General features: G+C 45.1%; 1 protein-coding gene across 2 annotated transcripts in view; it reads right to left on the reverse strand.

Annotated features, from left to right (window-relative positions):
• The window catches only part of MTMR2 (myotubularin related protein 2), a 63,451-nt gene extending 42,988 nt beyond the window's left edge, over nt 1-20,463 (reverse strand). The window contains exon 1 of one of the 2 annotated variants that reach the window (XM_052670914.1): nt 20,284-20,463. In XM_052670914.1, the coding sequence (XP_052526874.1) occupies nt 20,284-20,366 (83 nt within the window). In that variant the 5' untranslated portion in view covers nt 20,367-20,463. Of the gene's footprint in view, nt 1-11,732; nt 11,841-20,283 lie in introns of those variants that run through there. The other variant, XM_052670915.1, reaches the window with a different exon arrangement.
• Between the last annotated feature and the right edge of the window lie 7,492 nt (nt 20,464-27,955).

A 27,955-nucleotide genomic window follows, 5' to 3' on the forward strand; every position in this document is an offset into this window, starting at 1 on the left:
GCTTTGTGCAGGGAAAAAAAAAAAAAAAAACCAAAAACAACAGACAACTGTCTAAGTGTTTTGTGTTTGTCAATCATGCCTGGTTTTGAGTGAGTTTACATTTTAGAAGGGAATTTTCAGAGGCTCCCAGCTGCTGTGTTCCTGTGGCAGCCACCAACAGCAATGTCACCTCCTGTGACACCAGGGACAGCTCTGGGAGGTGCTGCCTGCACAAGTGAGCAATAGCACTCAGCACGCACAGGTTGCACTTGTTAGGCTGGCTACCTCTGTGCTCATTGGTCACTCACAGGGAACTGTGGTGGAGGAAGGTGTGGGGTACTGAACTGCTGCTGCTGCCTCACCACTCCCTCCTGCCACGCACAGGCAGCTTGCATGGCTCCAGTTCCACAGCTCAGCCAAGTGATTAACCTGATGTTCCTGCAGGCACACAAGAAGTTTTTTTAGTTTCAGTGGTTTAATAAACAAAGAGCTCTCCCTACTGTCAAAGCAAAAAGGAAGACCTTCAAGCCATGCAGTTTCATATGTCTGTGGGGTGGGGGAAGGAGAGCGTGCTGGGGCTGCCACGCAAGGAGCAGAGCTCCCTCCATATTTGCCACCCGCTCTTCTGCACCCGGTGCAAATCTTGCTGCCACTGCAGTTTCTCCATATTAACCCAGCTTCCTCCAATGCAAAGTTAGAGCTATCTCCTAAGTCTTTTCAGAAGTAGGATGGGGTAGTACTGATGCTAGTCTAAGGTGCTGAGGACCCCTCTAAGAGATACCCCTAACACCTGACTTTCAGAAGTAAGGCAGTACAGGGCAAACCTGTATAACAGCACAAGAATAATGGTCAAATGCTGCTGCTGACTTTGGTTACAAACATTTGAGAACGCAGGTATGTGTGGTGTGAATTCAGCAAGGGCTAGAAATCACTGGAGCTGTGCCCATGACTTCCAGCTTAAAGTCTGGTTTAATGCAACTCAGTAGATAATGACAGGATAAGGGGGAATGGTTTTAAACTGAAAGTGGGGAGATTTAGGTTAGATGTTAGGGGGAAATATTTCACTGAGAGGGCAGAGAGGCCCTGCCACAGGCTATCCAGGGATGTGTGAGTGCCCCATCCCTGGAGGTGCTCAAGGCCAGCCTGGATGGGGCCCGGGAAGCCTGAGCTGGTGGGCGGCAACCAGCCCATGGATTAGAACTGGATTGCATGGCCCCATACTGGATGATCTTTGAGGTCCCTTCCAACCCAAGCATTTCTATGACTTATTCTATGATTCATTCTAAATTATTATCATCTCTGAACCTCACTAAGGTTCTAGGAAACAGCATTTATTAAAGTTCACAAAATACTTTAAATTCTCCCTCCAGGAAAGAGACAGAACACAGGTGCTTCAGAGCTGACCTGTGAAGAATAGGCACCCCAGGAGCAGTTCTCTTCCCATGCTGCACAGGCAGCTCCACAGCACCTGATCAGCATCCTGATGTCTACGCTAATTGTCACAACAGACCCTTACAACAGAAAAACTCCACGGAAAAGTAACTTGCGCCTGTTGCTGCTATTCTCATTTCTCCTTCTTTGCTCCCCAAGCAGAAGCAGAAAACAGGGTTAGGATGCAATTAGCACTGATACACGTCTTTCAACTTAGTAATTATTGTTTAAATGTATTTTTATGGCCAGATTCTGAATGATAAATGAGCCTAAATGAGATCTGTCAGTACAATTGTCTCATACAGTGTCTGCACGCAGCATTAACCCCTTGGCTATACGGAATACATACATGCAACTAATATGAGAATTAAAATGGAAAACAAGCATAATGACTCAACTCTTGATAAAGCTTTCATTGTTATTATTAGGACCAACCCACAACATGCCAGGTGGTTCTCAAGCATAACTCAGACAGATGCCCTCTGGTGATTCTTGTTCAGGCAACTGAAAGGTATTGCAGCCTCCAAAGCAGAACTGAAGGAATGCCAGCATGCCTCGCTTTAACCATCAACAAAGATGTAAAGAAACTACAAGCAGAAGTGTCTGAGACACACAAACTTATCCTGTTACACTACGAAGATGCAGGGAAATTTTGCAGGAGAAAGCAGTGGTGAAGTCTGAGGTCACTTCAAAAAGTATCATCAAACAGCCAGAGTCATCTGAGGCAATCTCTGCCCTCTAACCATTTTAATTCAAGTAACATGGTGTATAAAACATAAAGGAAAATAAATAAAAACTTGTTGCTATTGTCTTTGCTGTTATGTAAGTGTGAATACGCAGTTACTGCTTTCCTAGAGCAGATAAGCAACAACTTTTCACAGAAGAAAAAACACATATACAGCAATTTGACCACATGAGGATCCAAGAGCAGCCCCAGAGAATTCAGGTTGGGTAGGAGGCAAGCATGGAGATGTCAGAACCAGAGTGAAAATCCAAAGCCAAGCTTAAGGACAGCATCTTCTCCCAGCTCGTGTTACCCAAGAAGAAAAGTAGGACAGCCAATTTCACTTACAAACCAAAACTGCACACAACTTCTGGCAAAACACTAAGAAAGGGTCACAATATTACCATGATTCAGATGAACCTTCCCTCTCTGTAACTGCTGAGAACGCTATTTCCAAGAAAGTGTCTTAGGAAGCCTGTCTCTCTTTGTTCAGCAAGAACATCAAAATTCCATGTAAACAGATCTTCCTAAAGACAAGAAAAAATCCTGTGCAAAAAGGGACTGAGCAGCAACTCTCCAAAAATCTACCCACAGTTCATTTTTTACACAGTTAATACAGGTTCCTAAAGTTCTTATCCTAAATCTAAGACTGAGAACCTGTGTATGAGTTCAACTCTTGGAAAACCTGCTGAGACAGAAGGAAAATTCATCTCTGGAAAACATGGCATTCTCATTTAATACTGTATGCATCGGCTCTGGAACTTTTGGGGTGGCTTTTTTTTGTTTGATTTTTATTTTATTTACTTATTTACATCAGTGTCTGAAAATACTAACCTGGCTCACTCCTATAAGTAACACAACTGAAATGCACTTGCAGATAATCAAGTCAGCTCTCCAGCACCTTCTTTAGAAATATTCCTTCCCTGCCACTATAAGTAGCTGCTTTTTTGCTTGCAAAGGTGTGCCAATTACTCAGATGCTAATTGGCATCAGCTGCTCATACAATTTCTTCTCTATCAAACAGTATATTTTGTTTCAATACTCACTGAAATGACATGGAAAACAGGTGATAAAACGCACCACTGTGCAATACAGTTTGAGCTGTAAAGGTCATAAATGAGAAAAGCCCTACAGAGTGCAAATTTCCATTTCCTCTCTTCCTGTTTTTGTAAAACTTTCTTATTATGTACATTCCTAAAAATTAATCAAGGTGGAAACTGCAAATTAACATTGACTACTGGCAAAATACAATTTCATTTGGAAGCTTTGAATGCCTAGAGAACAGGATCCAAAAGGCTCAGATTTACAGCAAGACCATAAGTAGGAGCACCTGTAGTACTTGGACACACTTTTTATACAGCATAATTACACAGATCTATTCAGCGCTCTGTGCACTTCCAAAATTCAAGCTGGCAATTTTCTCTCTTCAATACTTCCAACGCTCGTGCTTCTTTCAGAGAAATACTGAAAAACCTTTTGGGTCACATCAGAGCAACAGGAGACAAACAATGTTTGTTTCCCGTGAATATCACTTTGTCCTAGCTGGTACTGTCTGATCTGGCCTGGGAAATCCAGCTGTCACCCACATCAGGGCTCCCATTTCCAGCAGCTCTCTGTAGCTCTAAGGAAGCAAAGCAGCCCTATAGTCCTTTTGGTACACAGATCCTAAGGTACTCAGGTGCCCCGTGCTCCCCCTTGTCCAGGGAAGGGCTTACAGCACAGCTGGAGTCTGACTGACCTGGGGCCCCTCAGCAGGAGCCAGGCATTCTGTGCTGGCATCTGCTCTGCCAGAGCCACAGCAAACTCTGCAGCTGTAAATTAAGTTTCAGAGTCTTCTCGCTCTGTCTGTCCCAGGACAAGAGTCCTGCTGTGCAAGCAGGATCCTAGTGTACAATCCTACTGTACAAGCCCACAACACATTTGGAGAAAAGAGCAGCATCTCCAGAAAGCAAGGACTCATTTTTTCACAGAGAGAGGCTCGCTGTACCTTACTTACAAAAAGAAACTACCTACAGCATATACAAGATGCACTCCTATCCTCCCAGAATACACAGAACACGTTTTTCAGGCATCCTGGATACACAGTTGCTACACTTAAGAACTACATGAAACTCATGTTCTAAACATTTAAATATCCCACCTCAACCCTGCTTGACCTGAAGCTATCTCAGAGACAGATGAAAGCCACAAGCAAATACATTCTCGCAGGAAAGAAGAGAACCAACCGCCAGGCTTCCTCTGGCATTCCGGAGAGGCAGACAGTTACATAATACAATAACATACACATGCCATTCAAAAGGGTTGGCTGTCAGAGCTTAACAAAAAGAAGCCATTCCAGTAAACAAATCATCGTGCATGTGTGTGACAGACCTGAAACAGCCCCCCACACCACTTGCCTGAATGGAAAAGATTGACTTCTGTTGCCAAGCAAACCCAGGTCTCAGTCTGACTTCATGTTCCAAGGAAAGAAAATGACTTTTTTTTTTTTTTTTTTTTTAAAGTTGATCCTTAAAGCAGCATCCTCAGCTGAATATATGGTACATGTTTTCCCATGAGCCATAAAGAGAATGTCCTATGTTTTGACCGTGAACAAGCTTTTCTAGGAACGCAAATTCTGCTCTCAGAAGTTACACAATGGATTACAGTGTCACAAGCACTGTTCATGCTCCATTAGTCATTCTTTTATTATTTTTTTTTAACAGAAATTCACAAAAGGCCTGCAGTGTGTGTAGAGCACTTGCTGAACAATAGGCTGATTGTCTAAAATATTTGCAAGATTCCAGGAATAGAAAGCCAACACCCAAAGACAAACCAATATGCAGCACATAATTAGTAACAGCAAGCAGCTCACAGTATCATGCTTTCATGAGTCAAACACCCCAGAAGGTAAAAACAGGAAGAACAGCAGCAATCAGAGGTCTGAACCGATATGTCCTGATCAGCATGTGGAAGATAACTACAGAATTATCTGTATGCACAACAGGAGCAAAAGGGGCGTTGGGTTTGTAAGAAGCTCCAGGCCGGTATGGGATGGTACTCAGCTACAGGAAAGGAAACAGAAGGGAAATAATGTTTTTTTAAACTTTTGCTGGAACTGACACTGTACCTCTCTTTCACCAGCTTCAGAGACCAAAATTAGTTACCACTTCACTCGTGGCACTAACAGTGACAACAGCGATGGGTGGGCAAGGCAGATGGCCCATCTCCTCCAGGTGAGACAAGGTAGGAAGCTAGTCCAGCAGCTACGTCTCTGCCCTATTCTTTGTGGCAGAGATGTGATGCACTTTCTGCAGATGCTTGTGCACACCTGGGTCTGTGCTTACAAACTTCTGCATTTCCACTCTCTAGGACTGACCCTCTGCATAAATTTAAAATAAGTTATGACCGCAGGGCGAAGGAGGGATTCAAAATCCAAACCTGCTCAGTGTCAACAAAGCACTGCTTGTGAGAACAGTGCTCCCAGCCATTTGTTTTTGTGCTTTACAGAATCAAAGAAACAACAAGGTTGGAAAAGACCTACAAGATCATCCAGTCCAACTGTCCACCCATCACCAATAGTTCTCACTACACCATGTCATAGAATCATAGAATCATAGAATCACCAAGGTTGGAAAAGACCTAAAAGATCACCCAGTCCAACCGTTCACCTATTGCCAATAGCTTCCACTAAACCATGTCCCTCAACACAACATCCAGCCTTTCCTTGAACACCCCCAGGGTCGGTGACTCCACCACCTCCCTGGGCAGTCCATTCCAGTGCCTGACCACCCTTTCTGAAAAGTAATACTTCCTAATGTCCAGCCTGAATCTCCCCTGCCGTAGCTTGAAGCCATTCCCCCTGGTCCTATCACTAATGACACGAGAGAAGAGGCCGACCCCCAGCTCACTGCAACCTCCCTTCAGGAAGTCATAGAGAGCAATGAGGTCTCCCCTGAGCCTCCTCTTCTCCAGGCTGAACATTCCCAGCTCCTTCAGCCTCTCCTCATAAGCCCTGTGTTCCAGACCCCTCACCAGCCTTGTTGCCCTCCTTTGAACACGTTCCAGGGCCTCAATATCTTTCTTGCAGTGAGGGGCCCAAAACTGGACACAGTACTCGAGGTGCGGCCTCACCAGTGCTGAATACAGGGGAACAATCACCTCTCTGCTCCTGCTTGCAACACTGTTTCTGATGCAGGCCAGGATGCCATTGGCCTTCTTGGCCACCTGGGCACACTGTGCGCTCGTGTTCAGCCAAGCATCAATCAATACCCCCAGGTCCATTTCCTCTATGCAGTCCTCCAGCCACACCGCCCCAAGCCTGTAGCGTCGCCTGGGGTTGTTGTGGCCGAAGTGCAGGACCCGGCATTTGGCCTTGTTGAAACTCATCCTATTGGCTTCAGCCCAGCTCTCCAGCCTGTCCAGATCCCTCTGTAGGGCCTCGCTACCCCCAGGCAGATCCACACTTCCAGCCAATTTGGTGTCATCTGTGAATTTACTGAGGGTGCACTCGATGCCCTCATCCAGGTCATCAATAAAGATATTGAAGAGGACAGGCCCCAGCACCGACCCCTGGGGAACACCACTCACGACCAGTCGCCAGCTGGATTTGACTCCATTCACCACCACCCTCTGTGCCCGGCCCTCCAGTCAGCTCCTTACCCAGCCAAGAGTGTATCCATCCAAGCCTCGGGCTGCCAGCTCCTGCAGGAGAATGCTGTGGGAGACAGTGTCAAAGGCTTTGCTGAAGTCTAGGTAGACCACATCAACAGCCTTTCCCTCATCGGCCAGATGGGTCACTAGATCATAGAAGGAGATCAGGTTGGTCAAACAGGACCTGCCCTTCATGAACCCATGCTGGCTAGGCCTGATCCCCCGGTCACCCTGCACATGCCGCATGATCTCCCTCAAGACAATCTGCTCCATAACCTTCCCTGGCACCGAGGTCAGGCTAACAGGCCTGTAGTTCCCCGGATCCTCCTTACGACCTTTCTTGAAAATGGGAGTCACATTGGCAAGCCTCCAGCCTTCTGGGACCTCACCAGTCAACAAGGAGTGCTGACAGATGATGGAAAGCAGCTCGGCTCTCACCTCTGCCAGTTCTCTCAGCACTCTCGGGTGGATCTCATCTGGCCCCATCGACTTGTGGCAGCCCAGTTGGAGCAGTAGGTCTCTGACTGTTTCCTCCAGAATCACGGGGGGGTTAGTGTGCTCCCCAGCCGAGATTACCAGGTCAGAGAGAGGGGTATCCTGAGGATAACTGGTCTGACTTTTAAAGACAGACGTAAAGAAGGCATTCAGAACCTCCGCCTTTTCCTTATCCTCAGTGGTCACATTCCCAGCCTCATCCAGCAAAGAGTGGATTATTCTCCTTTGTCCTCCTCTTACTGTTAATGTATTTATAAAAGAGTTTCTTATTCCTTTTCACCCCAGTGGCTAGGTTAAATTCAAGCTGGGCTTTTGCCTTTCTGATTTCACCTCTACACATCCTAACGACTTGTATTCATTCTGAGTGGCCTGTGCCTCCTTCCACAGGCGGTAGATTCTCTTTTTTCTCCCGGAGCCTCAAGAATAGCTCCCTATTCATCCACGCCGGTCTTCTTCCCCACCGGCTCATTTTGCAGCTCAGGGGGACTGCCTGCTCCTGCGCCTTTAAGACTTCCTTCTTGAAGAGCAACCAGCTCTCTTGGACCCCTTTACTCACTAAGACTGAATGCCAGGGGACTCCCCCTATTAGTCCCTTGAACAATTCAAAGTCCGCCCTCCTGAAGTCCAAGGTAGCAATTTTACTATTCCCCCTCCAGGCTCCACCATGAATCGAGAAATCTATCATTTCATGGTCACTCTGTCCAAGACAGCCTCCAACCTCCACATCTCCCACCAAACCTTCCCTGTTTGTGAACAGCAGGTCTAGTGGGGCAGTTCCTCTCGTGGGCTCTCTGACCAGCTGTATCAGGAAGTTGTCCTCTATGCATTCCAGAAACCTCCTAGACTGCTTCCTCTGTGCTGTGCTGTACTCCCAGCATATGTCAGGGAAGTTAAAGTCCCCCATGAGGACAAGGGCAGGCGACTGTGCAGCTTGCGCCAGCTGCTTATAGAATACCTTGTCTGTCTCTTCATCCTGATTTGGAGGTCTATAACAGACGCCCACCAGGGTGCCTGTCTTGTCAGCCCTTCCTCCGATCTTTACCCATAGGGATTCAACGTTATTGTCCCCAGTCATAATCTCAGTAGCGTAAAAACATTCCCTGACGTAGAGAGCCACACCATCACCACCCTGCCTTCCTTGCCTATCTTTCCTGAAGAGCAAAGATATGTCCCTCAACACAGAATCCAAACGGTCCTCGAACACCTCCAGGGTCGGTGACTCCACCATCTCCCTGGGCAGCCCATTCCACTGCCGGACCACTCTTTCAGAAAAGTAGTATATCTTAACGTCCAGCCTAAAACTCTCCTGGGGCAGCCTGAAGCCATTCCCTCTAGTGCTATCACCAGTTACACGAGAAAAGAGGCTGACCCCCAGGTCACTGCAACCTCCCTTCAAGTAGTTATAGAGATCCTGAGCCTCCTTTCTCCAGACTGAACAATCCCAGCTCCTCCAGCCGCTCCTCACAAGGCCCGTGCTCCAGACCTTGCACTTTCCTACACAGCAGGCTACTGCTCTACTTTTGGGGCTGTTCAGAAGGAGCCAGAGCCTTTGTTTCAAAATCTAAGATGTTCTGAGGGTAGAACTGAACTCCAAGAACTCCTCTGAGAAAACAATATTTCTGGGTCATGAAAACATGGTTGAGGTAGAGAAGTTCCAGTAATTCAGGCTTGAAGAAACACCACACAGTGACAGACAGAAGGTCCTCAGGGAGATCAGCAATGCATCTGGGCACCACAATATCAGAAGAACGAAAAACTATTAGGGAGCATCCAAAGTAGATTTACTGAGATGGTGAAGGGCCTAAAGAGCAAGATGGATAAGGAGTGGCTGAGGTCCGTGGTTGCTCAGTCCAGAGCAGAGCAGGCTGAGGAGAGGCCTGATGGTGGCTGCAGCTCCTCACAGGGAGCGGAGGGCAGCGCTGAGCTCTGCTCTGTGTGACAGGGCCCAAGGGAACGGCATGGAGCTCATGGGCCCCTTCTAACACAGAATTTTTGACTATTCTATTATTCTATTCTTAGGTTTGATATTAGGAGGGAGTTTTTCACTCAGAGGGTGGTGACACACTGGAACAGGCTGCCCAAGGAGGCTGTGGATGCCCCATGCTTGCAGGCATTCAAGGCCAGGCTGGATGTGGCTCTGGGCAGCCTGGTCTGGTGGTTGGTGACCCTGCACATAGCAGGGGATTGGAAAGTGTTCATCTTTGTGATCCTTTTCAACCCAGACCATTATGATTCTGTGATCCTAGTGGGTCCCTTTGAACTCAAGATATTCTAGGCTTTTAGGATTCCACATCTCCAGGACATCCAGCCAGCAGTCTCTCAGGCTTTATCCCACCTCACAGCTCTCCTTTTGACCAGCTCAAGCACTGGTCAAAAGTGTCACAACCACAACCACAGTCCTCCTGATGCAGTATGACATTCACTAGCAAAAAGGCAACTCAGGAACCCAAATCCAGCAGGTCGAGGTAGGTGATTCTGCCCCTCTACTCTGCTCTTATAAGAGCCCACCTAGAGTACCGCCCTCAACTCAAGAAGGACATAGAGCTGTTGGAGCGGGCCCAAAGGGGGCCATAAAGATGATCAGAGGGCTGGAGCACCTCTCCTATGGGGCCAGGCTTAAAGAGCTGGGGTTGTTCAGGCTGGAGAAGTCTCCAGAGGGACCTCATAGCATCATTCCAGAACCCGGATGGGGCCTGCAGGAAAAGTTGGAGAGGGACTTTTTATAAGGGCAGGTAGTGACAGAACGAGGGGAAAATGGCTTTAAATTGGAAGAGGGTAGATTTAGACTAGATATCAAGAAGAAATTATTTACTGTGAGGGTGGTAAGACTCTGGAAGAAGTTGCCTAGTGAGGCTGTGGATGCCCCTTCTCTGGAGGCATTGAAGGCCAGGCTGGATGGGGCTGTGAACAACCTGGTCTAGTGGGAGGTATTCCTGCCTATAGCAGCGGGTTGGAACTGGATGATCTTAAAGGTTCCTTGAAGCCCAAACCATTCTGTGATTCTGTGATTTCCTGGTGCTACAGGACTATCAGTGGAATAAGCCAATTCCAGAGCTCAGGATATTCTGTGCAGAGAAGAGCTCTGGACAGCGTTGCTATCTCCTATATGTGAATACAAACAAAAGTCATGGAAATCCTAAACACAATTCAAAACTACTTCTGCTATTTATGGTATTTACTATATAAGCTTCCACCTCCTTCCTTTAAAGTATATTAAATCAGAGTAAAACAAGCATGTAGAGAATGACCAAGTTCTTGACACAAATTCAGACAGCCTCATGCTAAGCTACAATTACAGCAATAAGAGTCTGAGAGCAAAGAGAAACAGAAGAACAGAAAACAGCAATGTCTTCAAATATTTTGTTTGCTTGTTTTAAAATGCTGTTGTTTTGGGTATTTTTTTTGTTTGTTTTTAAGAAATACTAGCTTAATCAAGAAATAGAAATAATACCTGCATGAGAAGGTACTCACCTTAGGACAAGAAGGAAATACAGATAAAAAGACAGATTTATTTTACTACTTTTATTTTGGCAGTGCCTTTATCTCCATCTACAAACTAAGAACTGATTATGCTTGGTTTAAACAATACGTGTATACTTCCTACAGTTCACGTGCTGTCTCGTTTCTTCTTTGGATTCTTTTTTTTATCTCCCTGTTTAAAAAACACCTTAGTAAGAAAGAAAAATGTACTGTTAAATGTTCTGATTTTCTTTCAAACACATGCCACACAACCCCCTCACCCTAATAAACCAAACACCCACAGGAATTAAAAATACCAGCAATTTACTCATCAATGACAGGAGTTGTTCCCATACTGCAAATAATCAAAAGGAGGAAAGAACATATAAATACAGGCAATCTGAAGAGTCATGCATCACCCAGCAAAAATGAGGCGGCATAACACCTTGATATGCTTCCAAAGACACTTTATAACAGCATGCTTGGCCAGAGTCAGCTCAAAAAAGGATTTGAAACAACAATATTCTGTCAGCCACACAGCCTCCGCATGAAATTGGTCCCTGGTGGAGTCACAAAGCTAAAATACTACCAAGTATGCAATAACTTGGGGGGTTTATTTCCAGAAATTCGAACGAAGATAACACAGGAGGTTTTCATAAATGTTGAGCACCTGTATTCTGTAACAATTTTCAGAGAGCCCAGCATCACTGCAGATTACAATCCTTCTAATCCCCGTGTTCTACACCAACACCTGGGTCCAAGTTTCCCAAGAACTCAATCCCATTTATTCTCTAAATAAAAATCTGGTTTCCTAAGAGCTCAGCAGCTATCAGCCCCTGTTACAGTCCAGATTAGCCGAAGTGCTCTGCATGCTCACCCCCCTGGCTAGTCATACATAGGTACACATTGAAAACAAAGGTCATACATCTAACAATGATACGAGACATGAAAAGTTTACATGCTAATGTTTTTTTTTCTGTACATCAGTTCCACTGCATCTGAAATGTACTTTTACCTTCTGTGATTAGCCACTGGTCATAGCCACTTCTTCCTAAGACTTGCAGAAGTCAGACTACGCAGAAATTTCAGTAACTTGATGAGTAGGAACAACCAAGGCTGGACAGGTTCAGCTCCTTCTGGTACATGCTATAGGTGTCTGTGTACCCAACTACTCAACTGAAATCAAGTCAAGGAAGCTTAGGAAATGATTAATCTCTGTCACAGTGGGCATCTATTTTTGCTCAGCTGAGTTATTTGAAATGAAGTGCACTGACCCTGCTGAGGGCAGGGTGGTTTTCTGTACCTATTAGGGAGATAAGGGAATCCAAACTAGATTCTATTCTAGTTTCCAGAAAATGAGAGTCACAGGGCAGAGAAGTTAGTATATGCTTTGTTTTCAACAGAACAAAGCATTTTGCAGGCACCAGAGAAAGCACAGGAAAAGAAGGAAATGCAAAAAAATGGGAGACAAAAGGTTATATATTTCTATATTTCTCCAACTCGATAGAAGTCTGATTCAAGAGAAGTTTCCACATGTTCATGACATCTTTCTCATCAAGGTATTTCCTTATGTTGAAAAAGAAACAAGCATTTTCATTAATGGAAAAACTGACATGGATACCCTTGCCATCTCCACCTTTGCTTAAATGTAAAATGTGACATAACTTATTACTTCTACTCCTCTGACAAATGCAGTTAAAACTGTCCAAAGGTTACAGAAACTAACGGAGAACAAAGTAGACAGATGTATACTGATACATGAGGAAACGTGGCTATATGAGAAAACCAGGCTATAAATCTCTGCTCTCTTTTCAGCTGTCAACAGATTTAGCTAACATGGAAAAGAGGAAGAACATAAGTTAATAGCTCCTTCCATTTTTGGAGTGGAGAACAAGCCAAATTCAGCGCACTTTTTGACCCGTAAGCACGATGAGGAGGGAGTTCTGTGTAGGTGTTCACATTTGAATTACTGTAGGCTCTCCTTGCAGTTGCTGGGGATAAAACTGAGATGAATCACTTCATTCCCATTGTCTACAAAAAGAAATCCAGAAACTGGCACAGATGTGCATCAGAAAGGTCTGCAGCGAGATGAGACAAAGTTTATCCAGGAGATCTGTATCTTTCTTTACAAGAGATGAAAGCAGAAGGTGGAATACACAACGGGACATTTTCGGTGAAGTGGAATGTCCGTTACTAGAATAAAGAACACAGCTTGAATTTTCAAGAGAAGCCTACTCCAAAAGCCAACCTGGGTAAAACGGAAGAAGAGGATTCCACATATTTCTTTACCAGGGATGCTGATCAGTTTTTTACTTGTTAAAGGTATCCCAGTCGCTGACTTTGACAGTCATCTTTTGGCAGCATCTCTGGTAGCACAGGTTTCAGTCACTTCCCACTAAGTCCAGCTCTGTGGGACAGCTCCTGTAGTTACATACATAACCAACTCACTCCTTGGCTTCAGCTCATCCACACGCAGACTTTGCAGAAATAACTGATGAGTGTGGTCCTATCCATCCCTGCAATCTTTCTCTTTGAGAAGGAGTGGCATCAATCAAAATCAATAGGACTTCTTAATATAACAAGAATTTCTTATTCTCAGGTAAGCAAGAGGTACGAATGAGGCTGTGGTTTAGGAGTTCAAATATTATGTAATGCACATATTAGTGCCTTTTGTGCCAGGGAAACTAACAAACAAAAACACAAACTAAAACAACTTGCACAAAAAACACGTCATGTAAGACACGTAAGATACATCAAGGAACATAAGTTGTATATTCATTCCACCAGTTAAATTTTTGGAAAGAAGAAACCATCAGCCTGAACCTCATTCTTCCTGGCAAAGGATCCAGATGCTGACAGCTGTGTAAGATCCACCAAGGCCAGAGTAATGCCATCAGCCTGGGACCCAGAGGTGCTGGAGAGGGGTAAGCCCAGCACCAGGAAGAGGGGCTGAAGCTGAAGCTAAAAACCTGAGTCTATTACAGTTTTAACTGATTTTTTTTTTTTTTTTTTTTTTCCTGTAACAACTGCATCCAGACTGATAACAATTAGACTTCCAAGATTTCATTTACACTAACAATAAATTTTGGCTATATAAAGACGTGTTGCCCTTTCACCAATGAACAAGATTTCAAGTGTAACACTTTGTACCAGGACATAGGCTCTTTACATCACAATAAATTAATCCAAATAAAACTGCTGTTTTATTCTAACCAGATGTTGCCCATCTTCCCAGAATAAAGAAGAAAAAAACCACCATAAGTTTGTGCTCTCTGACAGCAGAAACATGATCACACCCACACCTGATCCAGATCAAATCTGAACCATCGGGTGATGTAACGTTAGTGGATCTGGAGCCACAGCCAGAAGCCTACAGAAAGGCTAGGTCTGTCAAGTGGGAGCATTTGTACATCACTAGCAAGATGACTAGAGTATCATTTTGAAGGGGCTATGGACTAGAAAACTACTAGCAGTTTTTCATTATTAAATACATCAGACTTAGAAAGCAATTGAAAAGAATTCATGGAGCAGAAAGGCAACAGAGGCAAGGAAAAGAGCTACCTTGAAATCACTGGAAAATTACTGAGTGAGAACATTGTCTGGCAAAGGAAACTACAGATGGTAGGAAAAGGAAAAACAAATACTTGAAAAGTTCCACTGATTTTCTGTTGTTGTCTTTCACAGAATTTTTCTTCAATTAGCTCCTACTTACTGGGGCTATAAAACAGCCAGATGTTTTTCAGTTAAAAATGAAGACATGGGGTAATTACTGTGACAATATCCTTTTTGTACCTTCCCTTTGCTGGGTTATTATCCCTAACACCTCTACAAGCAAAGCACTTCATTACCTTCCCATCACCCTCTTCTTTATGGTTGAATGGCTTTCCCATGGACAAACTACAGCATCGCTTTTTTTCACGTCCCCTTATACAACTACACCTTGTATGTAACACCTGATCATGGCAACCTCTGGAAAGCTTCTCATGCATTTCTGGCATGTATGCTGGCTGCTGCTCTCCCTCCCCCCCCCTCAACTAAGCTTTCAGGTAACTTGAGCTCTTTGGGGTATGGATCAGGTCTCTTTTACACCACCTGAAAAAACATAAACATTAAAGCAGGCCATCAGGAAAACAAAACATCGAGTTAACAAAAAAGAAGCTGCTGGCTACTGATTCTGATGAGCTATTCAAGGGGTGTTAGGACCTTTCTAAAGGTAGTTCTTACCTTCGGACAAGAACAAGGACAAGAAGAGAAGAAATGCAACCATTAAAATATAAGAATTAGATAACTAAACAGTTGAAGGTCAGTATTAACCTATAAATGAAGTCAGAGCAGGAGGAGAATCAGATAATACATAGGAATTGTGTCACTGACATCACTGGGTCATCCCAAGTCTTAAAATTCAGGCTCTGTAATTGCGTTCCTGCTGTAAATAGCCTGTAGTTAAGGAACTATGTGTAAGACTCAAAACTGTCTAGCAAACAGACTATTAGTCAACATAATAGCACCATCTCTCTTCAGAAAAGACAGTGCCTGATAGGACCCCAGAGGGCTGTGTTCTCAGCCTCTCTCTATTCCTCATCAGCTGTCAGATCTGGCCCCATCTCTCCACAGCAGTTTTTCATCTCATTCTTAGACTTTCTCGCTCTTCGCTCCATCTCTCAGCAAGGAACCACAGCACTCTACTGCACGTCCAAGAGCTCAGTAAAACGACCCGCCAGGCACTGGTAAAAATAGAGCAGCCCTGGCTCTCCAACGCTTCTTTCTGTATTTGTACAGCAGCTAGAGCTGTGGCACCCCAAATTCTCCTAAGGCCTCTAACCAATAATTTAACATTAATTAGAATACAAGAAACAGGTGAATGCCAATTGTATTTTGTATTCTCAAATAGAAAACATACCTTAAAAAAAAAAAAAAGAACGTGTGCACTTTTACTGAATGTTTAGAATCTGGACAAAGGAATCTGTGTGTGCCCAAAAGGGAAACATGTATGACTGAAGGTCTCATAAGCCAAGAGAAGCAGGAACTGAAATGTGGATGCCAAAGACTGCTACTAAAAGCAATTCCCATATTCTTCAAGGGTCAGAGTTTCTCTTCACAAGTGCACTGCAAATACCATTCACCCAAAAAGACTCCACAGCTTTATTTTATCAATTTTCTGCCCAAATCCTCTGACCGTAACAACAGACTTTCTTCATTCTGCAATGGCAAAACTATTCCTTATCTTCACAATATACAGTACTTGGAGGAAAAAAACAAAAAAACAAAAAAACCTACCTCAGAATGGACCTTAGTTGCAAGTAAGCGTTATAAATCATCACTCATATTAAAATTAATAGTAATGAGCCTGCCTGGAGCTGCTAATTGCTTCTAGGTGTAGTGTTAATTTTCTCAGATACAAAGGAGCAGTTCATTATCAACACTCAGCAAGCAACATACTTGTCTTCAGCAGCAACAACTCTTGAGAAATCCTGCTGCACACATAGAAGAAATCAAAAGCAAGAAGTGCTCTCAAAGTCCAGGAAGAAAAAGACAGCTACTCGCATTTTACTAAATGCCAGAACTGGCAAAACCTTTCCTTTTCAAACTCTAACTTCAATGACTCATCACAAAACAACTCCATCAGCAAATCACACACATCTGGTAGCAATGTGGTGCTAGTGAGCCCTCCTCAGCCAACAGCTTGCAGATCCAACTCCTTCCAGCATCGCTCTCCTCTGTAGGGAAAGAATTTCTTCAACACAGCTTTAAATCAGAGCAGGTATTGACAGGACCTTATTTGAGATGAACGGAGGAGTTCATACCTCACGGAGCTATTGCTTCAACAGACCTTGCTGCACTGATTTACACAGAGCTTATGTTTTCCGAGTTATCCCTGCAAACGCTAAGGACAAGGAGCATGATTGTTTTCATATGCTTCAGCAGAAGTGCAGAGCACAGGATTCACTGTGCCCAAAGACCTCTGCGGATGATAACTGCCAGCAGAGAGGTGGTAACAAGCAACCAGAAAGTGGTAACATCAAACACTGCTACAGTCACGCTGGCAGGAAACATCTGCCCACTGCCTTATCTCTGTCTGTCATTTTATACCGAGGTTGAAAAATCACCGACATCTCCTGCAGCAATTTCCTTCCTGTACAATCACCTCCATGCTTCTGCACAGGCAGTACAAATTTACCTTCAGTGAACCTAACAGAAAGGCTCCCAGCAGTTCTACTTGTCCGTTGTTCAGACTGAGCTTTAATATTTTTTTCAGAGAACATTTTATGGAAGCACACAGAGATTTGTTTATTTGAAGACTAAGACACGTAATCACAACACAAACAAAATGCCTTATCTCACCTTTAATGAAATGTAAATTAGACACCTACAGTTCAACATCACCTTTTTTCTTCAAGCCAGGCCCTTTACTAAAGTCACGCATGGCTACATCTGACTTTCCTTTCACAGAAAGAATAGTTATGGCAGAATCCTGCTGGCTGTTACTTGGAATTCCAAAGATCTATATGCAGCTTCAAGTGAAAAAAAAAAAACAAAAAACAAACCTCTAAAAAACATTAATTTCACAGAGAGTCTTTCCAAAGTATTACTTAGCACAGAGGAAAGGTATTTATCACTCTCCCATAATCCCCAAACCATTTTTACAGATAGAAGAAGTCCATACCACTGAATAAAGCTTGCACTTCTGTGCCCTTCTGACATAACCACAGTGCAGCTCAAAGACACCCGCAGAAGCAGCCTGTTACCTTTCTCCTTTCTGCCCTGTGGTTGCTCCTGGTCTGACTCTACATACACAGGCTCCTCGCAAGGTGAATGCCACAGCACCTTTCTATGAGTGGTTGGCTCATGATCACCTGTCTTCCACAGAACAGGATCCAAGGGGAAAGCCCATCCTAAATACTGTCCTTTGGAAACCAGAAGCCAGTGCTCTGCCATCCAAAGCTAGCATCAGGTGAGCCATGTCAGACTGGAGAAGCAGAATGGCTTTATCAGCACAATGAGAAGGGTGCTTCTGCTCTTGGCTATGACCTCACACAAAACCAACTCAATATTTCCACCCAGAGCTGAGGATTTTCTGCAGCATACAAACAGCTGTACTGTGAGCCTCAAACTTTATGGAATATTTTTATAGATAGAACAGAAAAAAGGTAACATTTGTATGGTTATTCCCATCTCTTACTCCAGGAGCACGAGTACTGTGCATTACTCAGGTCTACTGAAATATCAAAGCAACTTTCACTGTCAAGTGTCACCGCTGCCACATCCCATTTGCACAGCCGAATGACAGACATTCTAATACATGTTTTTTAAGGCGCTCATTCATGTGAGCAACCTTTCTAATGGTAAACTCTACCAGGTGTGCCTTACTGCGGGGTCAGAACTTAAATATCTCTAGAAATATGAAACGTGCTTAACTTCTCATCAGGTGCTGAAAGAATCCAAGGAACATGCTGCTAGATATATTTAATACTAGCACCTTTCCAAGTACTATAAATTTTGCACATAGCAATTCAAACACAACTCACTAACACCTCACTGTGAATCTGAGTGAGTGCCTTTCTACTCATTTGTTGTTGTTGTTTCTTTTTAATAAAACAGATTCCAAAAGCTGATGAAAGCACCCTCTCAGTTTGCTGCACTCCTCATATCCTCCCAAAGTAAACTTTTAAAAACAATCAAAAGAACCCACTAAGCACAAACACTTCACACAGCTGCCGTCATAAGTAAACAGATCAAAGCTGTCCTACCTTACAGACCACAATAAGAAAAGGAGGAAAATAAATATGTCCATACAAATATGTTTCAGTGTATTTGCTTCAGAGGCAATGTTCTGGCACACAGAATCAGACTGCACTGCGTATCTAAAATGTCAACTTAGTAATTGAGCAAAAGATCTACAGTCCCATCCACAGAAAAATTGACTGTGTGCAGGCACCATCAGATTTGCAGGGAGAGCTGGTAAAAACATTCTGAAGGTCACCAGGCATTTCTCTTTGCAAGAGCCTCATTTTACTGTCTTGTAATTTCACCCTAACCATAACCATTTCAACTAAAGTACCAAACTCAATACGAACTTTTTATTTTTTTAATTAATAACTGCATAGGAAAAAGGTGCATCAATTTCCAATAATCAGCCAGAAAAAAAGGTAGTTTGTTTGGAACATACAAAAAAAAAAATTGGTCAGACTTATGTAAGTTTGAGATGCTGGAGCAGAGCCTTGAAATTCTGAAGGTTATTGGATAACCTTCTTAATACCGCAAGAAAACTGTTCAAGTTAAGGCCTTTTCACGACTTGGAGGACAGTCTGGTGCATGCTCAGCAGAGACAGATTTACCATCTCCACTTCCCAGTGATTCCATCTGTATGGGGCATGCTGCTGAGTAAGGATCTTCAAGATAAACTGTGTTTCCACAACCACAGGTCCCAGTCTCTCATATAGTGACTGACCTTCAGATGGCTCCAAGCTGCCCAAGCTGACACAGAGGGAGAAAAAGAAGTATACTGGGGAAGTGAGGAAGAAGAGAAAACAGGCCTCTAGGCATCTAGCAAGTAAACTACGGAAACAGATAGAGAAGAGTTTGATGAAGCAGAGTGAAATGAAGGTAAGGGGTCACAAAGGACATGAGAAGGAAGCACTCTGGCTGCAGAGTGTGCACTGCTTGTCTGGGGATCCTGCTGGGTGGCACAGCAGAGCAGAAGTCAATGTCCCCTTGGGCTGAAGGGATGGGGAAACACCAGGAGATGCAGGGAAAGTATTGCCTCCTCAACTCAGCACTCATCAGAGTGCTCCTAGGATCTGCATACAGTTTCCATCTCCCTAAAGGCATTGGAGGGAGCTCAGGAGAGACTACTGAGAGGGCAGGGGCTGGACCACCATCCCCACAAGGAGGGGCTGGGAGAGCTGGGTTTGGTCAGCCTGGATCAGGAATACTTTGGAAGGACCCACAGGCAGCCCCCAGAGACTACACACAAGGCACCACAAGGATGGCCAGCCTATGGAGGATGCACAGTCTCTATCCTTGCATGTTCCCAGTATGACCCAGCCTCCAAGGCATGCCAGCAGGACTGAGAGATCCTTAGGGCCCTCTGACCTGGGCACAGAAGGCGGCCAGAATGGGGCAGAACCCCTCCAGCCGCCGGGCATCGTACCACGTCCCTGTGCCCCACCCTCACAGCCTCAGCAAGATGTGCTTCTGAGTCACAGCATCCACACCTCTCTGATACCCTGGGAGACGCAGGAAGCCTCGCAGAGGTAATTTCCTCTCGGAAATCACCCACGCAGCATTAAAAAGTGGTTAAGACTGAAAAATCAGGCTCTCTTAAAGCTGCCAGTGGATGGACAAAACGACACGGATTCAACAAACCCCACGACGTGTTAATAACACGGCACAGGGCTCAGCCGCACAGAGCCCCGCGCAGCAGCGGAGCACCACGGCGGGAGAACGACGGCACCGACGCTCTCCCCCCGCCCCCCGACGGCTCCGTGCAGCGGGAGGCCCCTCAGGCCCGGCCCCGGGGAGCAGGAGCTGCCCGCGGGGGGCGATGGCGCGGCTGCGGCCGTTACCTGGAGAGGGAATCGCCGCTGGGCGGCCGCGCCGCCACCGCCCGCCCGGCGCCGAGGCTCTCGCAGCTGGAGCTCTCCTCCATGCCGGGCGGCGGGGCGGCCCCGGGGCGGACGGCTGTCAGCCGAATGTGGGGCAGCGCCCGGCGGCGCAGGAAGCGGCCATGTCGGCCCGGCGTGCCGCGCGGGGAGGGCGGGCCGAGGCGGGGCGGCGCCGACCGCCGCCGCTCCCTTTGCCGCAGCCCGCCCGCCTCCCTCTGCCCGCAGCCCGGAGGCGATGAGGTCGATGAGGGAGGGAGGTTGCGGGCGTCACCGAGCGCCCCGAGAACCGCCGTGGAGGGAGGCTGTGGTCGTGTCCCCCCGGGGCCTGAGGGACGGGAGGGCAGCGGGTGTGCTGTGTGTGCTCATCCCGACGAGGGAGAGTCGGAGCTGGTGCGGATCAACTCCTCCAGCAGCAGGGGTTACATCTGGCCTCTCCCCTGTGCGTCTGGATGTGACAGTCCTTGCTAAAAGCAAGGAAATCTTGCTGCCCTCACAGCCCTGAGAACCAGCTGTATCCTGGGTTGCATCCAGAGCAGCGCGGCCAGCAGGGCGAGGGAGGTGACCCTGCTCCTCTGCTCTGTGCTATGAGGCCTCACCTGGAGCACTGCATCCAGATGTGGAGTCCTCGGTACAGCAGAGACGTGGAGCTGTTGGAGCGCGTCCAGAGGAGGGCCACAAATTTTTGTGGGAGGGATGGAACACCTTTTCTACGAGGACAGGCTGAGAGAGCTGGGGCTGTGCAGCATGGAGAAGAGAAGGCTGCGGGGACACCTGAGAGCAGCCTTTCAGTATCTAAGGGGAGACTGTAAGAATGAGGACAGACTCTACGAGTCTGTGGTGATACAACAAAGGGAAATGGTTTCAAACTAAACTGAAGGAGATTTAGACTGGATATAAGGAAAAAGTTTTTACACTAAGGTGGTGAGGCACAGACACAGGTTGCCCAGGGAGGTGGATGCCCCATTTCTGGAGGCACTCAAGGTGAGGCTGAACAGGGCTCTGAGCACCTGACGGAGCTGTAGGTGTCCTTGTTCATTGCAGGGGAGTCAGACTCAATGACCTTTAAGGGTCCCTTCCAACTTTAAGGACTCTATGATATGTAATTGCTCCTGTGCTACAGAATCCCATCAGAAGCCGCTGGGTTTGGAGCTGTGTATGCACCAGATCCAAATTATATGTCTCTGCAGGGTGCTGGAGCTGTGTGCACATGAAGGAAGGAGTTACCAGTCTGACAGCTTGAGTACATCTGTGTTGTGCCCAGGAAGCTTTACAAAGATTGCTGTTGTGGAACCATGGAATGGCTTAGCTTTGGAAAGGATTTTAAACATCTTTGAGCTCCAACACTCTTGCTGTGGACAGGGTTATCAACTACAAGATCAGGCTGCCCTATCAAAAAACAAGTCCTTCTGCAGGAGGGGCAAGTGATACATTTGGTTCCCTGGAGCAATTTGATGAGCAAGAGAAGAACTCTTAGCATTATTTACAAAGACCCAGGAGGAACTGCAGCTGATGCTTCCCTCTCACCAAGTGAACGTCTTCTGAACGCATAGCTGTTTTGACAAAGACTCTGTGAGGCAGACAAGAAGCCCAAACACTGTTAGCAAGCAGGTGGGTTTCCAGTAAAGCCTGCTAGTCAGAGCTGTCTGTCGGTAGAGGCAAGAGAACACCCAGCGTCATAAATAGGACTCCCAGGGGACCTCCATGCTTGAAACAGTAACTCAAAACGTCATAAATCCTCTACAAATCTGAATGTTCCATGGATGTAAAATGTTTACTCATCACCCATTTGCTCTCCGAAGAGTAAGTCAGTTGATGTACCTCCTCCTGTTATTTCCCGGTTTGCTCTTGTCACTGGGGTATAACTCCAGAGCACTTTGAGTCACTTGCAAACTGGTGAGGGAGAGCAGGATGTTGATGCTGGGTTGCTGCAGCCCCCCCTGAGACAGCATTAAGCTGCCGTGAAATTTCCTCCCTCTCTCTTCCCTGCAGTGTCTTTCAGATTGAGCAAGCTCTATGTGGGATGGCTTGAAACTGGTTTATACTTGAAAACACAGCTTTGTCAAAGCCATTTTTCGCTTTTTTTTTTTTTTTAATTTAAGAAAAAGTTCATAAATTGAGGCAAATGAGTTTGTCTAGTCCGTCCCCCCCCACACATTTTTTTTCCTCCACCATAGAAAACTGAGCTTGTGTAGGCTTTTGTAAAATGCAGAGTGTTTTCTGTTTGAAGCGAGATTTTTAACATAAACTAATTGCCAGCATTCTCTTGCGGCACACAGCCTGTGCACTCTGGAGTGCCCACTGCCTGCTGTTGAACACAGACTGGCAGGGGGTGTTGAGGCAGCAGCAGATCTGCATCTCTGGTAAGCGGTCACATAACTCCTGGCAGCCTTTTCTCTGTTCTACAGTCTCTTCCCAGTCCCTCTCAGGTCTGAGTTCCTGAAGGTAGTAACCCTTAGCGGAGGTCGGTATTGTGAAAGAGGTACAGAGCTGTGCGTGTCTCCCTTTCAGATCTTACCAGACTGATACTCTTATGGTGAGTTGCTATTACCTTCATTCCCACTGTGTATCTTGTCTGATAGCAGCACAGTTGTTTAAAAAAAGTCAAGTAGGAATAAAAACAGTATATAAGACCCCTTGCTATGTGAAAGTATTAGAGTGCCTTCTTTTCTTTCTAATTTGCCATTGATGTGGCACCTCTAAGTAGTTTATTGATGAAGTGTTCTATTTGCTTTTCGCTGTCCTGTTTTGTTCTTGGCCTTATCCCCAGGGCCTGTGAAACCCTTTAGAAATTCTTACTGGTGCTTTGTAAATGAGAACAAAGCTAATCACCTCCTGGATCTCTCCTGCTTCTGAAAAGAACTACCAATCTGCTCAGTGAGTCTCTGCATTCAGCAATAGTTCAGTTTTCAAAGTCAGGCAGAATTTTCTCCCTGGGAAGTGAGTTACCTCAGGGCTCTTGGAAGTGATGGAGAATCAACTAAAGGCTCTGACATAACCAAAACCAATTAAGGAAAATTCACAAGACTGTTTTATGACTGATACAAAATAAGCATATTTCAGTATGTTAACCTACTTTTGCTTGCCATGTCCCTTTAATTACTATTATCTTACAAATATCAGTTGTTGTTTTTTTTTGTGTGTGTGGGGGAACACTCCATCATTTTGTGATTTGAACACAGAAAACTGTAAAAACATCAAGATAGTTGACAAAATGATGTGTTCATCTTCAAAGACACAGCTGAGGTAAATAAATGATAGCCTAAAAGAATGCCAAGGAAGTTTCTTGAAGCAAAGTTGTGGAAAATACTGCTCAAGGACAAGCATATATCATGCACTACTTTCTGAAGTTGTATTTGTTTCCAACTTGGGTTTGTAACGTAGGTGCAAAATAGATAGCCTCTCTTTCCCACCCAAAGAGGGGTGGCCAGCAGGAACAGGGAAGTGATTGTTCTTCTCTGCTCTTGCGAGGCCCCATCTGCAGTACTGTGTCCAGGTCTGGAGCCCCCAATACAAGAAAGACAGGGAGCTGTAAGAGAGTGCCCACAGAGGAGAGCCACAAAGATGATCAGAGGGGAGCACCTCCCCTACAAAGACAGGCTGAGGGAGCTGGGCTTGTTCAGCCTGCAGAAAAGAAGGCTGCAGGCTGGCCTCATTGTAGCCTTCTAGTACCTCAAGGGAGCCTACAAACAGGAGGGGAATCAACTCTTTGAAAGCGCAGATAATAGCAGGACAAGGGGAAATGGTTTTAAGCTGAAGCAGGAAAGATTTAGGTTGGATATCGGGGGAAGTTCTTTACTATGAGAGTGGTGAGGTGCTGGAACAGCTGCCCAGAGAGGTTGTGGATGCCCCATCCCTGGAGGTGTTCAAGGCCAGGTTGGATGGGGCCCTGGGCAGCCTGGTCTAGTATTAAGTGGGGAGGTTGGTGGCCCTGCCTGTGGCAGGGGGGTTGGAGCTTGATGATCCTTGAGGTCCCTTCTAACTCAAGCCATTCTATGGTTCCATGATTCTATGATTCTTAGGCATTTAGAGGCTGACAAAGCTGTAATGAATGCAAAGAAAAGGGGACAATTTTATGTACCATATAAAACAAGGGAGGGAAAGTAAAACTTTTGGCTCAGTCCTTCAACATGAAAGATAGTGTTTGCATCCATTATATTTAAACTGTGTGTATGTAAAGTAAAGACTTTCTAGCTGAATGTGTGCATGTAGTGCATACATCTGGTGTATGATAGATGAATGTGCTAGATGTTACAAGTATCCCAATCTTGGAATTCCTTGGCTTTGCTGCTGCACAGCCAAACACAGGCCTCTGATGATTGACACTGTGAGCACAGTGTTCCCCACAGCTGGGGACAGTCACACCGCCCAGCCTCCTAGCATAGCCTCACTCTGTCCCCTGCTCATACGGATCTTGTGGGGATGTATGGTTGTAGTCTATCAACTTCTTGGCCAAACATAGCTGGGACACTGTGAGCCAGAGCAGAGAAATAGTCATGCTTCTACACCGGTCGAAGGGAAAGACTCTGTGCTCAGACAGCTCTAAGAAGGCATGCTTTCTTGCTGCAGTCTTTATCATACCCTGCCCTTCCAACATACAGTTCATCAGACATTCCTCTCCTTCCCTCTCTTCTCCATCAAGCACCACAGTTTTTTATAAGTCCTGTAAATAAGAAGGGAAGGCTGCCTTAATACCTTTCAAAAATGGTGCCCTTGTCCTCTTTGCTCCATTGCCAACATTAAACTCATTCTCCTTGCTGGAACTCTGTGGATCACCCATATTTTCCTCAAATTACTCATGTGTTCCTGTATCACTGCCTGTGCCCCGTTAGCCAACACACTAAATAACTCAAGGCAGTGGCAGCTTCACACACTGTGCTTTCTTCTCTACTAGTCCACATCAGTGGGTCCAACAAATTTGCAGCATGACTCAATCCCATAATTGTTCTAAAAACCACACAACTAGAGATGCTCTCATCTCTCCCTTTGATTCATTAAAACGGCTCCCAGATTTATTAAGTTCTCTTGTCTCCTTGATGTACAGCTTAAGGGCAGTGGGCAGCTGATAAAAGATTCTCAGTGCCTTGGGAAGGGCAGATTGTTACTGACTAGATCCCACTCTGATGTATGATCACCAAATCACATTGGAGGTGGCATGTATCTCTTTTGTCAAGTTCCATCAGCTGATAACGTATGAGGTCAGAAACAGCAAGAGCTTTGGCACACACAGAGAGGCTGATGAAGAACAACGTGCTGTGGCTGCGAGTTGGAGCTAGAGCTGCTTGTGGTTGCGAGAACATCTGTTACAAGATGGTCACAGGGCACATGCACAGATTTGATCCTGCTGATGCATGATGCCTGTGCTGTCAAAGCTGGCAACCAGTCAAAACCCTGAGAGAAACTCAGTGTACTTGAGGTTAACCTGATCACAGTGGTTATCATTCACCCATGGTGTGGATCTTTGCTGGCTGTGATGACACCCAGAGAATGCTTTTGCCTTGCAGCCCACACATCTGATAGAAGCAGAAGCAAAAGCTAATAATCAGTGGGCCTCCAGTACTTTTTTTATGTGACTTAATGGCCTTTGTTACACAGTCATGCACATACTGGTACAGAATATTGCAGATGTGGAGCTCTGGACTCAACCTGAGCTTAATCCTGTGTGCTGTTGTTTGCAGCTCTGGACTCAACCTCAGTTTTATCCTGCATGCTGCTCTGCCTGTGGAGTGCTTTCTTGTCCTCGCTGCCACCAGCAGCTCGTTACTGCTCATGGGGCAGGCATCACATGTCAGATAGGATAATGAGTATGTCAGGATCCGTTCCAACATGTGCTCAGTGTGCACAGACCACTACCTGGAGTCAAGCATTTCACCCACCTTTTAATTGCCTTATGCTTTTAATTTTTAATAGCCTCTGCAGATACTGATTTATTGCAACACACTGTTGCATGTGTTTGCGTATGGCTGAGCAATACCAGTCCAGTCTGAGGCTGACTGTGAAGTCTGGAGGTGCAGACACCCTTTTCTGGAGAACACAAAGCTGTCTCACCAGCGCTGCATTCCTGTGGCTCCAGGGACAGCACCTCTACTACATGCTGCAAAACACAGTATAATTTTAGGTGATCAATTTTGAGAGTCTCTTTGAATAAAGAAGTATAGTGTCTTCTTCAAGTACTGAATGCATTACAGCAACTGTCTGCAGGTTTGGACTGCAACACTTCAGCAGCTCTTTGCCATCTGTGGAACAGTCTCCAGTCTGGCAAACACTAAGTAAGAATTACAGGAGTTAAATTTGAAAGTTTTTGTGCTTGTTAAACCACCAGTGCTGGAAACAAGTGTATTTTCAGAACTTGTAGGGTGATCACACAGGACAGAAGGATGTTTAAACAAAAATTTTCTTTTCTTTTTATATATATATTATGAACTGTATTTACACAGAGCAGTCTATTACTGAGTAATAGGTGTTCATAAGCAGAGGAAGAGCTCAGTACTTCTTGGGTCACATCTTTATTTTACAATCCTGACATATGCACCAATTTCAAACACTGCTAATTTTAAGTCTACATTGTCTGAAATAGTACTGTCTTTATATTGCGTATGTGTGCACAGATTTCAAAGTGGGATCTTAGTTTACAACTGGTGTATTTAATAGCTACAATTAGAGAAATGGTTAAGAATACTTGATTTTATCTCACTTACGTTTCTCTTCCTATTGAGGAAAATTAGCGTTATTGTTTTAATAAAACACAGTAAAACAATCGTGGTCAGATGTGGAAATAATAATAATAGCATGAAAGCCACATCTAGAATATAAAATGAAGTATTTTTTAATTCCTTTTATTTACCTTGATGGCTCATGTTTCCATATGGAAGGCTCATAGAGTTGCCTGACTTTGTTTTAGAAGCAATAGGGTGTTCTGCTTTGGTGATGAAAGGGCTGGGGAGCTGCAAGCTGAACAGTGCAATAAAAATGAAGCATTTGAGAGGTGTGTGAATATCTGCTCAGTGCTGCCAGTCTGTCTACGTGGGTGAGCTGTGAAAAACATACAGGAAGGTAGTGGGGACACGCTAAGCCACTGGATTCAAATGAGGGAGGCAGATTATTTCTTTTTCCAGTAATTTACTCAATTACTGTAATTTAGATATGGCAGATCACAGAGCTGTTGATACTGCCAAATGCACAAGGATCAAATTTAAGTGCTGGAGCCTGGATTCATCACACTGTTTAATTGTTAGCTTACTGACTGGGTTGCTTCAATCTGCAGCCTTCAAGATACCCACATTGACCTTTCAGAATTACTGCTGTGCAAGGCAGGGATGGGTCTGTATGGAAATACTTGCCTGGTGGGTCTCCGTTCTTACCAGACATGCATCCAAAGTACCCTCCAAAATAGACATGAGTGTGTGGTTACCTACTAGCTGTCTCAGACTCTTCTGATTTGCACAGGAAACTAATCAGCATATAGTTAAAGCTATGTTGCATTCAGCAGATGAAAGTATGAAATAAATATTTTAAGCTACTCTGTTTGTGTACCAAAAGTTAGGAAATATTTGGTTTAAGGATCCTCGAATATTCTGAATGGATCCCATTCAGATATCCCATCTATGCTCTGGATGCAATGTGTCTTCAAAAGGAA

The sequence above is a fragment of the Tympanuchus pallidicinctus genome, unplaced genomic scaffold, assembly GCF_026119805.1.
Source record: "Tympanuchus pallidicinctus isolate F22 unplaced genomic scaffold, pur_lepc_1.0 scaffold11, whole genome shotgun sequence".
Lineage (NCBI taxonomy): Eukaryota > Metazoa > Chordata > Aves > Galliformes > Phasianidae > Tympanuchus > Tympanuchus pallidicinctus.